This window comes from Protopterus annectens, chromosome 8.part0 (assembly GCF_019279795.1).
Source record: "Protopterus annectens isolate FY-2018-M chromosome 8.part0, PAN1.0, whole genome shotgun sequence".
NCBI classification, from domain to species: domain Eukaryota; kingdom Metazoa; phylum Chordata; order Ceratodontiformes; family Protopteridae; genus Protopterus; species Protopterus annectens.
This window is the reverse complement of record NC_056741.1, coordinates 377,396,915-377,410,921: the sequence shown is the minus strand read 5'-3', so window position 1 is coordinate 377,410,921 and position 14,007 is coordinate 377,396,915. Positions and strand designations below refer to the sequence as shown.

At 42.2% G+C, this 14,007-nt stretch overlaps 1 protein-coding gene across 2 annotated transcripts in view; it reads left to right on the top strand.

Annotated features, from left to right (window-relative positions):
- Positions 1–14,007, top strand: part of LOC122808815 (C-type lectin domain family 2 member B-like) — a 1,263,928-nt gene that overhangs the window by 636,175 nt on the left and 613,746 nt on the right. For both annotated transcript variants that reach the window (XM_044079877.1, XM_044079876.1), the window contains exon 3: positions 3,007–3,057. In XM_044079877.1, coding sequence (XP_043935812.1) covers positions 3,007–3,057 — 51 coding nt within the window. The remainder of the gene's footprint in view (positions 1–3,006; positions 3,058–14,007) is intronic.

Genomic DNA, 14,007 nt, shown 5'->3' with positions numbered 1-14,007 from the left:
AAAATGCAGAAACAGTGATAAATTAGTTAAACAGGCTAGCACACTTTAGTGGGCAGCCTCCACAGTTAAATTAAACAAACAAACAAACAAGCAAACTTTCGATCAAATTCGACTAAAATGTAACTTTAAGTGCAGATTTTAAAATAATGCAGCAATCAGTTAAAAAACAGTTCAGACTAGTTCAAGGTAAGCTACAGAAGCTATTTCAAGTGAAAAAAAAGCAAAGATGCTTAAATCCAGAATGTAGCCGCTTTTCTGAGTTCCCTGCTGCTAGGACCACTCTGTAAACCCACGTGGAACTTATCCTTTCCTCTGTTGCTCCTTTAGGGATATATTACATAGGATCATGGAGGTCCTTCAGTGGGAAAGCAAGGAATTTCCTGAAGTCCAAACTCGCTATAGGCAGCTTCTAAGCTTGCCATCTCTCATGCCACTGGCTATCCCCTCCAGTGCATTTGGCACTAGATGGTGTCTTTGAAGACATCTGTGTACACTGAAACTCTCTCCCCACTGCCCAAAGGAAGCTGGACCATTTTTGTAGAGTGTTAGACACACACACCTTTACTAGAACCCACAGGCTGATCCCTCTATGATTTCTACTGAATCCACTAAAGGTGCACCTAAACCTGCTGCCAGCCACCACCTTCCTAATGACAGGGAAGGCAGACCACTAGACAGGTTTGATGAAAACTTGCACATGTGTCACCATCTCTGTGAGGGCCCTTACTTTCCAATATCACATGTTAAAATTCTTAAGAGTCCTTACAAGATCAGGATCAGATCATTGCCAAAGCTGATGGCATTGCAAATAAGGTATTACTTAAGGGCATACAGGGCATAGCACAGATGCTGGTACTGGTTTAGTTATCTGCAGGCACAAGTAGCTAGGATCCCAGCCACTTTCTGACCACTTTCTTGGATGCCCCATTGGAAAAGAATTCCTGTTTGGGCGTCCTACAGAGATTTTCAAGAAACTAGATGAAAAAAATGGAAACAAATTAAGATAAATAATTTTACTTGTCTCCAACTCCAAGATATAACAGAAATTAACCTTTTCAGCCTTGACGTGTGCCTCCACGGCAAGAGTGGGAGAGAACTCCCTGATTAAAAAAGGCCTAGACAGTCAAGTAGATGGCAACCTGACTCACGCCCTAAATGGGGTGGGGGTTCCAAAGACTCTATTTCCCCAAGAGAACAGCTGTGACTATGCACAGTCCCCCCTTCCATTTTCCCTCCACAACAACCATTGCCCCTTTTCTGTTCTACTAGTAGGAAGACTATCTTCATTTCTAAATCTATGTGGGGAAAACGGAGAGAAAAATTAAAACAGAATTTACAAACACATGTATGAGATTAGCAAAGGTAAAGAAACAAAATGCCTTGTATAAGCATTCCTTAGGTCGTACCCATGCCAGTTTCAAATTTTGGGTTTTGGAGCAGGTTATAGCTTCCGACAGGGGTGGGGACTGGGAAACCAGTCTCAAGTATAGGGAACTTATGTGGCAGCTGAGATTAGATGCCTGTACCTCCCCTGGTCTTAATGAGCATTACTTTGTTATTCCAGCATTAAACAGGAGGGCTTTAAAATACTGAGTTCTTGGTAGTGGAACCAGTAGTGTATATTTTATAAAGAGTGTTAAAATTTAGATTGTAGTATTTTCATTAATATTTTTTTTTCCTTTAGTGGTGAATGTCTCAAGTATGTAGTGTATAGTTTATATACTTTGGTTTATGTATATTTTTATTTATTATTTTTTAAGTGGATATGTGTCAATGGAGCCTTTAAGCAGTAATTAGCTAGGAACTAATTGATTTTTATGATGTAATTAAATGAATGTGTATTTAAATGGCTGTTAGAAGTGAAGATGTTATTCTGATGAAGTTCTCTGTTGGGGAACAAAAGCGCTTAATCCTGTGTGACACCTTGTGTTATTAAAGATTTTAAACTTGGAACGTTTGGGCTGTGATTGAGTCTCTGTCCAGGTGCCTTTATTGGATCCAGTGTGCCGAACTGAGTTTTTCATGGTTAATTTGGTCAATGGTATCTTAACTTGCTGTGTTTGTTGGCTTCCGTTATTTGTGTTGGTATTTCGTTGCTGCAGATTGGTTGGTTTCAGACAATTCTTGCTTCTGCTCTTTCTTAGTTCATCCTACATAGCAGTAAAAGCCTGAATAACAGACTTTCTCTAACATGGGTTATGCTTCCCCTATTAGAGAGCTTTAGCTATTCTTCTGTTACAGGGAATCAGAGGAGGGGATTCTGAGCTCTGGAAAGCTGTCAGTGTGGGTTTGTGCAGGCATAAATCCCACATGCCATTGAGGCAGTGTGAAATTCGAACATCTACTGTTGCAGGTAAGTAGGACTTATGCAGCCATACTCTCTAATGGATATAGGCAGCCTATAAATCTTGCCCTAATTTACATATACCCCTTAAAGGCAGCCTATAAATATTGCCCTAATTTACATATACCCATTAAAGTAACCCCTAAGGCATATAAACTTGTGGGATACATTTGGGATGCTTGGCTATACTTGTAAAGGCCACATTGATTGTTAACCTAGATACCTCTGAACCTATGACATTGGCACAGAAAGCCACTGCGGGACTGCTTCTGTAGAAATGCTAGTGCCTGATATGAAGATATCTGGAAATGTTATACTTTATACTGAAAAAGTTTAGGAAAAGCCTGTTTTTCACATATTGTCTTCTAAGAAAGCATGTCAGTGTCTTAAGTGGAAGTGTCGATTTCAAAACGTCACAACAGATGAATTTTCACAGTCAACTGGAGCTCACAAACTAGTCTGAAAATTATTAACATGCAGCATTGAAAAACCTGTCTTAACAGCGATGATTAAATATACTGGACCGTCACCATTTTTAATTTATTTAGTTTCTTATTGCTTCAGTTAAGAAGGCATCAACCAAGCATTTAAACAGCTGAATGTTTTTTTTTTTTCCCTGTAAAAAAACGTTAAAGTTATTTTTTTCTGTTATTACTTTGCAGTGTCAAACACCAGGGAATGGCTTACAGCTAATGATCTGTGCAGTGATTCAGGTAAAGTGTCTAGTTTTGCTTTCAGAATCATTATAAAGTTTAGAAGAAAACTTTGAATGTTGCTGTTTCACTGTAATGGAAGGATTTCCATCATCCTGTAACCACATGCTTTGTCTGCTGGGACCATTAGAATTGTAGCTTCAGGTACTACAGCCACCTGGCACGTAAGACTTTCTAGGTGTTGGCCATCCTCAGCTCGTTAACTTAGATTCTACGAGTTGCCTACAGGTGTTCTTTGTATAGATCATCATTGCAGTAGTACTCCAGACATATGGAAATCAGCCAAAGGTTGCCATCTTCTTGGTTAATCTGACTCTCAGTGGTGCACATGCACAGGGCTGTAGGTAGATCTCCTTCCCATGCCAGAATGAAAGCTTATATGTTAGCTAAAAAAGGACATTGGTTCACATCATCTTCAGATGTCCTTCCTTATTACTGTTGCAGTATTCAGCACATGCAGGATCTCCTGCTAAGGATAACCCAATGTCCAAACAGTATAGCCTCGGCCAGCATTGGACATCAGATGTATACTCTCAGCTCAGCAATAGGGCATAAAGGTGACATATGCATGCTCAATATTCAAAACTTTTTTGCTGCCAGGTCAAACGCCACAGCTGAATGTCAGTTTGAACACCCTTTGCTGAGCTGGTTTCTACATTGGTATTTACAGATAAGTACCCTGTCAGGGTTCCTTCTTTTTCTTCCTTTAAATTGTATACTTAGGGTTCACGTCATCCAGGAAGGGAAAATGTCAGTGTGGGAAGACCATCAACAAAAGTGTTTATTCTGCCTAGGTACTTCATTTGATCATACCCAGTGTACCATTTGCCAGGCCTTTATTCCCAAACCACTTCACAGCCATCTGTCCTCTCTGTCCATTTACCTTGAGAACCAGCATCTCAAACTTTTAACCCAGGGTGCCATGGCTGAATCTGCCTGTCCCGAGGTACAGATATTTCTCAAAAAGAAAACCAAAATGTCTTGTACTGACTCTGCTGCTTTCCAACCTCTACCTGATGTCTCTCTTGACATGAATGAAGACCCCCAAAGGCCACCTGGAGCTGGCACCATTTTTTTTCTGCCAACCCTGTTGGAGGCTGGCATGAAACTGGGTTTTCAAATGTCTGCCATGCTTGTTGATGATCATTTCTGAAGAATGTAGGAGGATTCCCAAGATTCTGGTTAGGGAAGAGGTCCAGTACCCTTATTGAGTCTTGGCATTGTTCTGCGCCATGTAGGCTGGTCAGAGCTGATATCTCCCTAAAGAAGAAGCAAAAAACTAAACACATTCCTCCCATTGTAAAGGATCTTCTGAGGAAATGGCAGGATTTTACCCAGGGCTTGTTCACTGCCCATTGTTCAATTCCCTCATGGCCTTAAAACCACCCCAGGATGTATATGATGTTCATCGTGTTTCACTGTTGCAGTCATCACTGTAGGGTTCTTCCTGCCGGCAGGCAGCCCTCAGTCGGTCAGAATCCCAAAGTCTGGGTCCGGCGTCGGCTGTGTACTCACCTTCCCTGACGTCAGTGCGCTAGAGGTACAAAGCTCACAGCCGACGCCATGTTCTCCAGTCTTTCTTGACACGCGGTGGAAGCAGTTCGCAAGTGCCGGTCGGCTGACTCCTGCAATTTTTGGTGCTTCATTCCGAAGACATTCTTCTTTTCAAAGCTAAGTACCCCGTTGGGGAAACTTTTTTCTTGCTCCAGACCGATGTCAGAAAAAGTTAATCATTGTATTTCATGTGGGAAGCAAATACCTCATAAGGATTTTCACTCTTACTGTATTCCTTGTCTAGGCCCTGACCACGACGTAGCTAGTTGTCAGTTTTGTGCTAGATTTAATCAACGTACTATCAAAAGGAGATACGATTTTGCCTTTCATTACTTTGAGAGGCGATTTAATTATAAAATGTCGTCGGACACGCTTCCGACTACCGGAGTTCATAAAAGGTGCAAGGATAAGGATAGGCCTCGAGGTCCAAATCAGATGACATTTTGCAATCAGAGCCAGCTGCCGGTTCGGCTGTCATCAGTGAGGCGCTTTCGCAGCCCCTGTCGTCGGCCATTACCGAACCGCTTGCCGAAACGGACTCCCACGAGGAGCCAACTAGGCCTTCGGATACAACAGGGGTAGGACCTTCGGATAATGCTCCCTCGGATGGGTCCGGAGCCGCTGTGCAGGTACCGGCTTCCGAGGGGGTTTTCAGGCCTACGCAGCGTCAGGTAAAGGCATAGACTCCTTCTAAAACAAAGACTCAAGCCCAGGCCTCCTCTGATCCGGGACCTAAATCTCAAAAACAAATGCTTAAAATGGCGGAGGACTTGCTAACTATGATTAGGGGTTCACATACCCTCCAGACAAAAGGCCAAGACAAGAATTGGATTATGATTCCTCTGATCAGGCATCTATCTCTTCAGTGTCTTCCTCTGAGCAGGATTATACTTTCCCTCCTTATGAGGATTCTGATGCTGAGGAATCCATTCCTTCAACTTCTCCTCCTGAGGATTATTCTTTTGGGGAAACTTTACATGACATGATGGAACATTTTCACTGGGAAGGACAGGAATACTCTGAATTTAAGAGAAGGCTTAGGGATTTCCTTCTTTTTCCCCAACACAGACCCCTGGCTATTCCTTCTATTTTGGATATTGTGGATGATGTCTTTTCTGAGTCTAATTTAACTCCTGACTCCTTTCCTCCGGCCCTTGCTAAGCCTGATAGATATTACAGAGTCCCTGACTCCCACCAGTTTCTATTTAAAAATCCTACTGCTGATCCAGAAACCATTTCTCAGGGTCCTAAGGGTGTTAGGGCCGCCACTGCTAAGAACCCTATTCTGTCAGATAAGGATTCTAGAGCTTTGGAGAGATGGGGCAAAAAAGTGTACACTTCTGCTACTTTATCTATTAGGTCTTTAAATTGTCAATTCCATATGTTGAAATATTAGCAATACCTTTTGTCTGTTATGAAACAAAAACTGTGTGCCATTTCTGCATGTGCAGACAATAAGGAATTACAAGATTTGATGCATGCTACTGAGCAGGTGGGGAAACATACCTTACACTGTGGTTTTGATGCTTTGGAGGCCTCGTGCAGGGCGGCTGCCACTGGCACGGTCATTAGAAGGCATGCTTGGTTAAAGGAACAAAATTTGCCTGATCAAGTGAAAGCAAAATTACTGGATGCTCCTGTTCAACATAATGTTTTGTTTGGGTCTAAGGCTGAAGAAGTTATAAAGAAAATGGAGGATAAGGCAAAATCCATGCAAACAGTTAAGGATTTCTTACAAGTTCAGCCTCCTACATTTAGCAGAAATTGGCCAGCTAAAAATTGGTCCTTTCCCAGCTCGGACAGGCCTCAGAGGGGTAGATATAGGCGCCCCAGAGGGAGGGCCCAAGCACAGACCTCTTATAGACCTAGACAGTGGAGTGCTTCCACCTGCAGGAGTGCAGAAGATAGGTCTCAACCTTATAGGAAACAGGCTCAATGACTCCCCCTGCATTGCTCCAGGAACCTCTCTCCTGGAAGCTCCTCTGGGAGGAAAACTTTTCTCTTTTTTTACCGAAATTGGACTTACATAACCCAAGACAAGTGGGTTCTGGATGTAGTTTTATGAGGTTACAAATTCCTCTTTCACACCTTACCAAAAACAAACGGATGGCCAGACCTACCAAAAACTCATTGGGCAGAGGCATTAAAACAGGTAAGGTCCCTCATGGCTATGAGGGCCATAGAACTGGTTCCAAATTCAGAGACGGGACAAGGCTTTTATTCAAGACTCTTTCTAGTTCCCAGAAAGCAAAACACTTGGAAGACCCATCCTGGATCTGTCAGTCTTAAATACTTTCCTGGAGATACGAAAGTTCAAGATGCTTACTCTGCAGCAGCTCCTGCCAATGTTAAGCAAGAATGCATGGATGGTGACATCGGATTTAAAGGAGGCTTGTCTGCACATTCCTATCAGACAGGAATGCAGAAAATACCTCAGGTTCAAGGCAGGCTCGAAATATTATCCATTCTCTGCACTGCCCTTTGGCTTGTCTACTGTGCCCAGGGTCTTTACCAAATGCCTGGCACCAGTAGTAGCTTACTGCAGACTCAAGGGAATTCAAATTTACCCTTGTCTGGATGACTGCCTTATTCAAGCAGACAGCAAGGACATTTTACTCCAGCACCTAGAATTTGTACAGAATCTACTCAAGTACCTGGGATTCACTGTGAACGAAAAAAAGTCAAATTTGACACCCACTCAAGAGATAACTTTCCTGGGTGCTCTTTTAAACAGAACAACCCAGATGGCATTCCTGACATCAGAAAAACAACTGCAGCTGGCTTCAACTTTCAAAAGTCTGGCGTTGATGTCTCACGTAACTGCAAGGAAATTCCTGCAGGCTTTGGGTTACATGGCTTCTTGCATCCTACTCATACCATATGCAAGACTGCATATGAGGAAGATACAATGGTACCTAAAAAGTTTATGGTCCCAGCATTGTCACAGTCTGGAAACTCTGATTGCTGTCTTGCCTTGCCTACAAAAGAAATTCCATTGGTGGGCCATGGCATGTCTTCAAAACAAAGGGAAAGCCTTCAGTCTACCTCCAGCCTACCAAGTGATAACCACGGACGCCTCGGATTATGCATGGGGAGCCCACTTGCAGGGGAAAGGCCTGCAAGGTTTTTGGACAGAGGATCAGAAGCATCTTCATATCAATTTAAAAGAGATGTTAGCTGTGCAGAATGCCCTCTTGGCCTTCAGGGATCTTTTACAGCCAGGGCAGCTACTGATACGAACAGACAACACCACAGTTATGTGGTACATAAACAAGCAACGGGGTTCACAGTCCTACCCCCTTTGCAGACTAGCCATGACTCTATGGAACACAGCACTAGCTTGCAAAATGGACCTACAAGCTCAATTCCTGCCAGGGAAACAAAACACTCTGGCAGACAGCCTGAGCAGGAACCTGTCAGACCCACACGAGTGGATGCTAGACACCCAAATATTCAAGATGATTACAGAAGCATGGGGCTGCCCGGACATAGATCTGTTTGCATCTCCCCACAACTACCAGTTACAGATTTTTTGCACAAGGACATATCACAAGCTAGCATGGAAAGTGGATGCTCTCTCATTCAGTTGGAGGAACCTCTCGGGGTATGCCTTTCCACCACTACCTCTTCTACTGAGGGTGTTATTAAAAATAAAACAGGACAAACCAAAGCTGATCTTACTAGCCCCGAATTGGCCTCGACAATTTTGGTACTCAAAACTGATGAATCTATCCCAGGAGCCTCCTTGGATTCTACCTCAGATTCCAAATCTTTTGTCTCAACATCAGGGCCAGGTCCTGCACTCTCATATCAAAACTCTCAGCCTGGCAGCCTGGCGTATTCAGGGTCTATGATTAAGCCTACCCTTTCCAAACAGGTTATGGATGTTATCTTAGAAGCCAGAAGGCCTAGCACTAGGAAATCTTATGAAGGTAAATAGAAGAGATTTTGCATCTGGATGCATGCTCAGGAATCAGATCCTCACATTCCGAATATTCCATTGATTTTACATTACCTAACAGATTTGTTGCATAAGGGTTTATCTTTTTCCTCCATAAAAATACATGCCTCAGCTATCTCTGCACATTATAATACAGACCCTCCAATTTTTTCACATCCACTTCTGAAACAATTTCTCAGAGGAGCAAAGAATTTAAGGCCCCCTAGGACACCACCCATTCCTGCCTGGAACCACAATTATGTCCTGGAAAAACTTACTCTGCCTCCTTTTGAGCCTTCTGCCACATCTGATATAAAGTATTTATCATGGAAGACTGTTATCCTACTGGCTTTAACTTCAGCCAGGAGAGTCTCGGCGTTACAAGCGCTCATGGCCGTGGAACCTTACATTATTTTTCATCAAGACAGGGTTTCTTTGAGGACTATAACCCTACTTTCATGCCTAAAGTGGTTTCTAAAGTGGCTTTAAACCAAACTATTCACCTGCCAACTTTTTTCCCTAATCCACAAAATAAGGGGGAAAGGATATTGCATTCTTTGGATGTAAACAGGCAGCTTCGCTTTTACCTGGACAGAACCGAGGATATCAGGAAAACTGAACAACTGTTTGTTTCTTATGCAGCAAATTCCCAAGGCAAAGCTATTTCAAAACAGACCATTTCTAAATGGATTGCTCATGGAATCAGATTTTGTTACTCCCATCATGGAAAACAAATCCCAGGAAAAATTAGGACACACTCTACCAGAGCTGCTGCTACTTCAGCTGCTTTTCTTAGGGGAGTCCCTACCAAAGATATTTTGGAAGCTGCAACTTGGAGTTCAGTGCATACTTTCTCTAAGCACTATAATCTCCCTTTAAGCACTATAATCTCCCTCTTTATTCTAAGTCTAGGGCGGGCTTTGCTTCTGCAGTCTTACAAGGCCTTCTAGCCCCCCCTTCTACTCAATAACCACCTCCCTTTATTTCAGCTTTGGGATTCAACCCAACAGTGAAACACGATGAACATAGTACAGTTGTGTACACTTACCATAAATGTAGATGTTCGAGTGTCTTCACTGTTGCAGTCTGGGTTACCCACCCTCCTGTCCCCTCTTATACTTTTATTGGTGTGGTTCCCTGCTTCACCCTTCTTCTGAGGTGTATTTGCTACAGGGTATGGGGTTTGTTGTATGTTACATTTTTGCTTTACTTTTAGCCTTTACTTTTGGGCACCTGACATCTGGGGCAAGAAAAACTGGAGAACATGGCATCGGCTGTGAGCTTTGTACCCCTAGCACACTGACGTCAGGGAGGGTGAGTACACAGCCGACGCCGGACCCAGACTTTGGGATTCTGGCCGACCGAGGGCTGCCTGCCGGCAGGAAGAACCCTACAGTGATGACTGCAACAGTGTAGACACTCGAACATCTACATTTATGGTAAGTGTACACAACTGTACTTTCCTTCTTCTCCTTGGTCTGCTGCTCCAACTAAAAGGATAAGGGAGTCTAATTCTTTTGATGAGGAGGCGGATTCAGGAGATGAATCATTGAGCTACTCCTCACAGATTACCTCTCCTTTGGACTGTGGGTCTGAGGAACAGGATTCCTTGAGTTTTGACTCCCTTTGAGGAGTTGTCCTTTGGGGACACAGTAGAGCACATGATGGAGCTTTTTAAGTGGGATTGCTCACAACAGGTATTATGAGCTGTTACAGATGGAATCTCCTAAATCTTCTGCTGATACCCCTGTGTTGGATGCTTTGTTGGATACATTTGCAGCTTCCTCTTTGGCTCCTGATTCCTAGCCTCTGGCCCTTAAGAAGCCTGACCATTTATATAAGGTGTCTGAGGCCTTTAAGTACCTCTTCAAGTGTCCTCCTTCAAACCCTGGTGTGGTCTGTCTTTCTGCTGACTAGCAATCCAAGCTTTTGCCCTCTCCCAAAGTTCTTCCTTCTGCTATAGATGGTAAGGATATGGAGAGGCTGAGGAAACAAGTGTGCACTTCTGCAGCTGTGGTCTTCAGGGCTATTAATTATCAAACCCATTATGACCAGGTATGTTTTGGCCCTTTTTGTCCCAACTTTGGGGGGGGGGGGCTGTCTGACCTTCCTGACTCTGTAGGTAAGACTGCACCCTCTCCTTACCGAGTCCCACTTCTCATGTTGTCTATCACTCTATCTAGTTTGGTTGTGATGCAGCTGATGCATCCTCTAGAGCTACTACTTCAGGTTCAGTTATGAGGAGGTACTCTTGGCTTCGCCTCCAGACAAATCTACCTTGATCTGGCATACTTTCTCCCCTTTCCCTCTGCCAGGTTCCCCTGTCTCTTAAGCATTCCCTCTGTCAACAGATTACTTCAGACTCCTGGGTTCTGTCCATTATCCATCAGGGTTATTTTATAGTATGGAAATCCCTTCCCCCATGCTCCATTTTTTCTCACCTCCTCCAGACCAACTTCTTCATCTTTTTGGAGTTCTGTAGGATTTACTGGATGAGGGCTCCATTCATCCCATTCCAGAATTCCAAAGAAGAGCACAGTTTTACTCCAGAACATTTCTAGTTTCCTTAAAATGAGAATTTTGGAGACTGGTCCTAGATCTCTCCTTTCTAAATACTTTTCTAAATATTCCTCCCTTATGGATGCTTCCCCCCCTTATTTCCCCATGCTTTTCTGGTCTCCCTAAACCTAGAGGACACATGCCTTCATTTTCCCAGACACCTACTATTCAGTAAGTTTCTCTGTTTCTTCTTCTCATTTTCAGTACTCTGCTTTGCCCTTTGGTCTTTCTATGGCCCCAAGGGTATCCACCAAATGTCTACACCCTGTTACAGACTTTTGCAGGCTTCAGGGGAATCAAGAGGCAAGTGCTTCCACTCTACTGAATAGCAAGAAAGGTCACCAGCAGCCATCTATAGAGAGTGTACCCAATGTTCCTGTTTCAACAGCGGCTAGTTCTTTTACATCTATTTCTGTTAATGTTGTTACACACAATGGACAGCCAGAAGTCCTTAAGAAAGTTCAACCACCCAGCAGCACTAATCAGGCTTTTCCGGTCCTTCCCCTCCCTATCAGGAAGATCCGTCACAGAGTCGAGGGAGGAAAAAGAGGAAGAATTCAACAGAGTCAGCCCCACACAGGACCATCAAAAGGATGTGGGATGTAGTTCTAGGTGTTTGATTTGGAATACTTCATCTAAAATTTTAACCAATCCTCAGATTTCTATTTTAGAAAAATGCCCATTTTTTATTCCAGCTTCAAAGGCCAACTTGATTGACACTATTTTGGACTTAAAGTTGTTTGCACATAATGTACTGCTTAAAACAATATACTCCGGTGACCATGTAAGCAACGTGTATAGAAAACCTAGTATGTTTACTCCTGTGTTACATTTAGCTTAAAAGCTTTTTGTAATGTTTGTGAGAATGACCTATTAGAAGAATTCTCCAAATTTTCTAAAATAATATAATGAGGGAATGTTATAATCTCATTAGATTCAAAAATGATGCATTGATTGAACTTCAGAATGATAATAGCATCTCAGTCCGCCCTGCTGATAAAGGCAGAACTCTAGTAGTCACATGGATAGGAATCAGTATTTAAATACTATGCGACTGATTTTATCTAACTTGAATACCTTTTGCATGATTTGTAAAAATGCTATTGAAATCATGATTAGGTGAGTACATTCTGCGTTAAGCAGTGACATTTCTTTTGATATGTGTAAATTTTTCACAGTTGAATACCCTTTAGTCCCAGTATTTCATGGACTTTAAAAATACATAAGGGTCCACAGGTACCATCAGTGAGGCCTGTTGTGGCGGATGGGGTTGGTTAACTGCATCTCTGTCTATTTCTGTTGAGAAGCATCTGAGACCTGTTTTAGATCACACTAATGCAGTGCTTAGGGACACCAAAGAATTTTTCCAAGAGCTTCATACTTTTATATATAGTAGTTTATCTTCTGTAGATTTTCTGATGGCAACTTTAGATGTGAATTCATTATTCACTGTAAATTCCCAATGAGATAGGGCTGGACCTGATTACTGCTTTTTTGATGAGCAACAGACAGTAGCAGACAGATTTGATCTGCTTATAGAGGGAATTAATTTTAGAAAACTGTATTTCCGTTTGATGGGAAATATTATTGGCAAAAATCTGGGGTAGCTATGGGCACATCCTGCGCCAATAGTTACGCCAATATGGTCATGGCCCAGTGGGAAATGACTCAAGTACTACAAGATGATGTTTTTTCCTCCACATATTAAACTTTACAAGAGATTTGTGGACAATAGTTTTCTGTTATGAATGGGTACACTTGATTGTTTTATAGAGTTTATGGAGCTTTTACATACCACTACCATCTTCCTTAAGTTTACTTTTAAAACGTCAATGTTAGAAATTGATTTTCTTGATGTTGAGGTGAAACAAGACATTGATAACTCCTTTGTTACCAGTCTATATAGAAGGATACATTACAAAAATAATTTGTTGCATAGAAATAGTATACATACCAGACACATTTATAGGAATATTCTGAAAGGACAGAGTATGAGGGTATCAGGGTTAAATAATACAAAAAATAATTTTCAACGTGATATTGGCATCTTAAACCAGGAATTTTTAGACAGAGGTTATAATGTAACAGAAGTTGAACGTATGAAGTTGGATGTAGATCTTTTCAGATGGAATAAAGTGAAACAGTATTTTTCAGCACCTGTTGTGACTGAATTAGATCATCTGGAACATTCTTTACAGGATGTACCAGTCTCAATATTTTGTTCTAGTGATGGTAATACTGTTTGCCAGGTCATTAAGAAGAACTGTCCGATTTTAATGTCAGATGATAAGGTTAAACTTAAAGTGGGTAATAAACTGAATTTTCGTTTCAAGAATAAGAAACCGCTAAAAGACTTGTGCTTTGATGCAAAATCAATGAGGGAAGAACCACATGGGCAGCTAGGTACTTTTCCTTGTAGAGCGTGCAGTATTTGTAGATATGTGGACAGTGATAACTTTTTTGTACAACCGTCAACACAAATAAGTTAAATGTTTAATATAAGAGCTAATTGTTCCAGCATGAATTTAGTATATTTGGCACAGTATGTCTCATGCTGTTACTTTTATATTGGGAAGACCCATAGATCTTTTAGGGAACATGTTAGAGAAAACAATGATATACTCAGGCAGGATGATAGAAACGCACTGGCAAAATATGTTAAGGAAAAAGGGGTTACACATAAATTCAGATGTTAAGTTGTCAATCTCGCCTTCATTCTTGCTGGATGGGATGGGTTCAGAGCTGATCCTCGGCTCCGACTCGGCACTTGCTAAGCTCGAGAGCTAATTTTACCAGCTCGAGGCAACCCTATATCCCATGATGCAAGGCGGAGACTACCCAGATCTCGTTTGCCGCTTCGCTAACGAGGTGCCTCTTTTACCAGCTCCAGGTAAGAT